The sequence below is a fragment of the Cariama cristata genome, unplaced genomic scaffold (genome assembly GCF_000690535.1).
Source record: "Cariama cristata isolate BGI_N322 unplaced genomic scaffold, ASM69053v1 scaffold24273, whole genome shotgun sequence".
Lineage (NCBI taxonomy): Eukaryota > Metazoa > Chordata > Aves > Cariamiformes > Cariamidae > Cariama > Cariama cristata.
This window is the reverse complement of record NW_009609257.1, coordinates 3,692-4,213: the sequence shown is the minus strand read 5'-3', so window position 1 is coordinate 4,213 and position 522 is coordinate 3,692. Positions and strand designations below refer to the sequence as shown.

General features: G+C 64.6%; 1 protein-coding gene across 1 annotated transcript in view; it reads left to right on the top strand.

Moving 5' to 3' along the window:
* Positions 1-4: 4 nt before the first annotated feature.
* CRTAC1 (cartilage acidic protein 1) overlaps positions 5-522 on the top strand; it is a gene marked incomplete at both ends in the record, with an annotated part of 3,805 nt that continues 3,287 nt past the window's right edge. The window contains one exon of the mRNA XM_009697491.1: positions 5-50. Within this exon, the coding sequence (XP_009695793.1) occupies positions 5-50 (46 nt within the window). The remainder of the gene's footprint in view (positions 51-522) is intronic.

The window sequence follows — 522 nt, the reverse complement described above, 5'->3', positions numbered from 1 at the left end:
CGTGGTGCTGGTGGACGTGGCTGCCCAGGCTGGAGTCAGCAAGTACACAGGTACCCGGCTGCTGCGACCCCACGGAGGGGATGGGGCACGGCGAGTGCAGGACCCCATTGCAGGCAGGGCAGCCAGTGGGCCCTGCCACGTGTTAGGCTGCCTGACTGCCCCATCTAGTGGCAGCCCCACGGCCCGTGGAAGGGACCAGGACCACGGGATGCCCACCTGGCAGGACCCCCGTGCCCACTGTCACTTGGGTTGATACCTCTGGGGCCCACAGCATCTGTAGGGCAGGCAGCGTGGCACGGGGATGTGGGCACACGAGCAGGGCAGCGGGGACTGTGTGTCAGCCTGCCCCATCACCGTGGGGACTGCTGCTGTGCCCCATGGCCCCAGCAGTAAATTGTCACTAATTAGGACCTGTCACCATGGCAATGATTAGGGTTGGGAGTGACATGAGTGGCTGCCAGGGCCAGTTAGCTCCTGATGAGAGAGACTGGAAGTGGGAGGTGGGTGAGGAGGGGACACCAG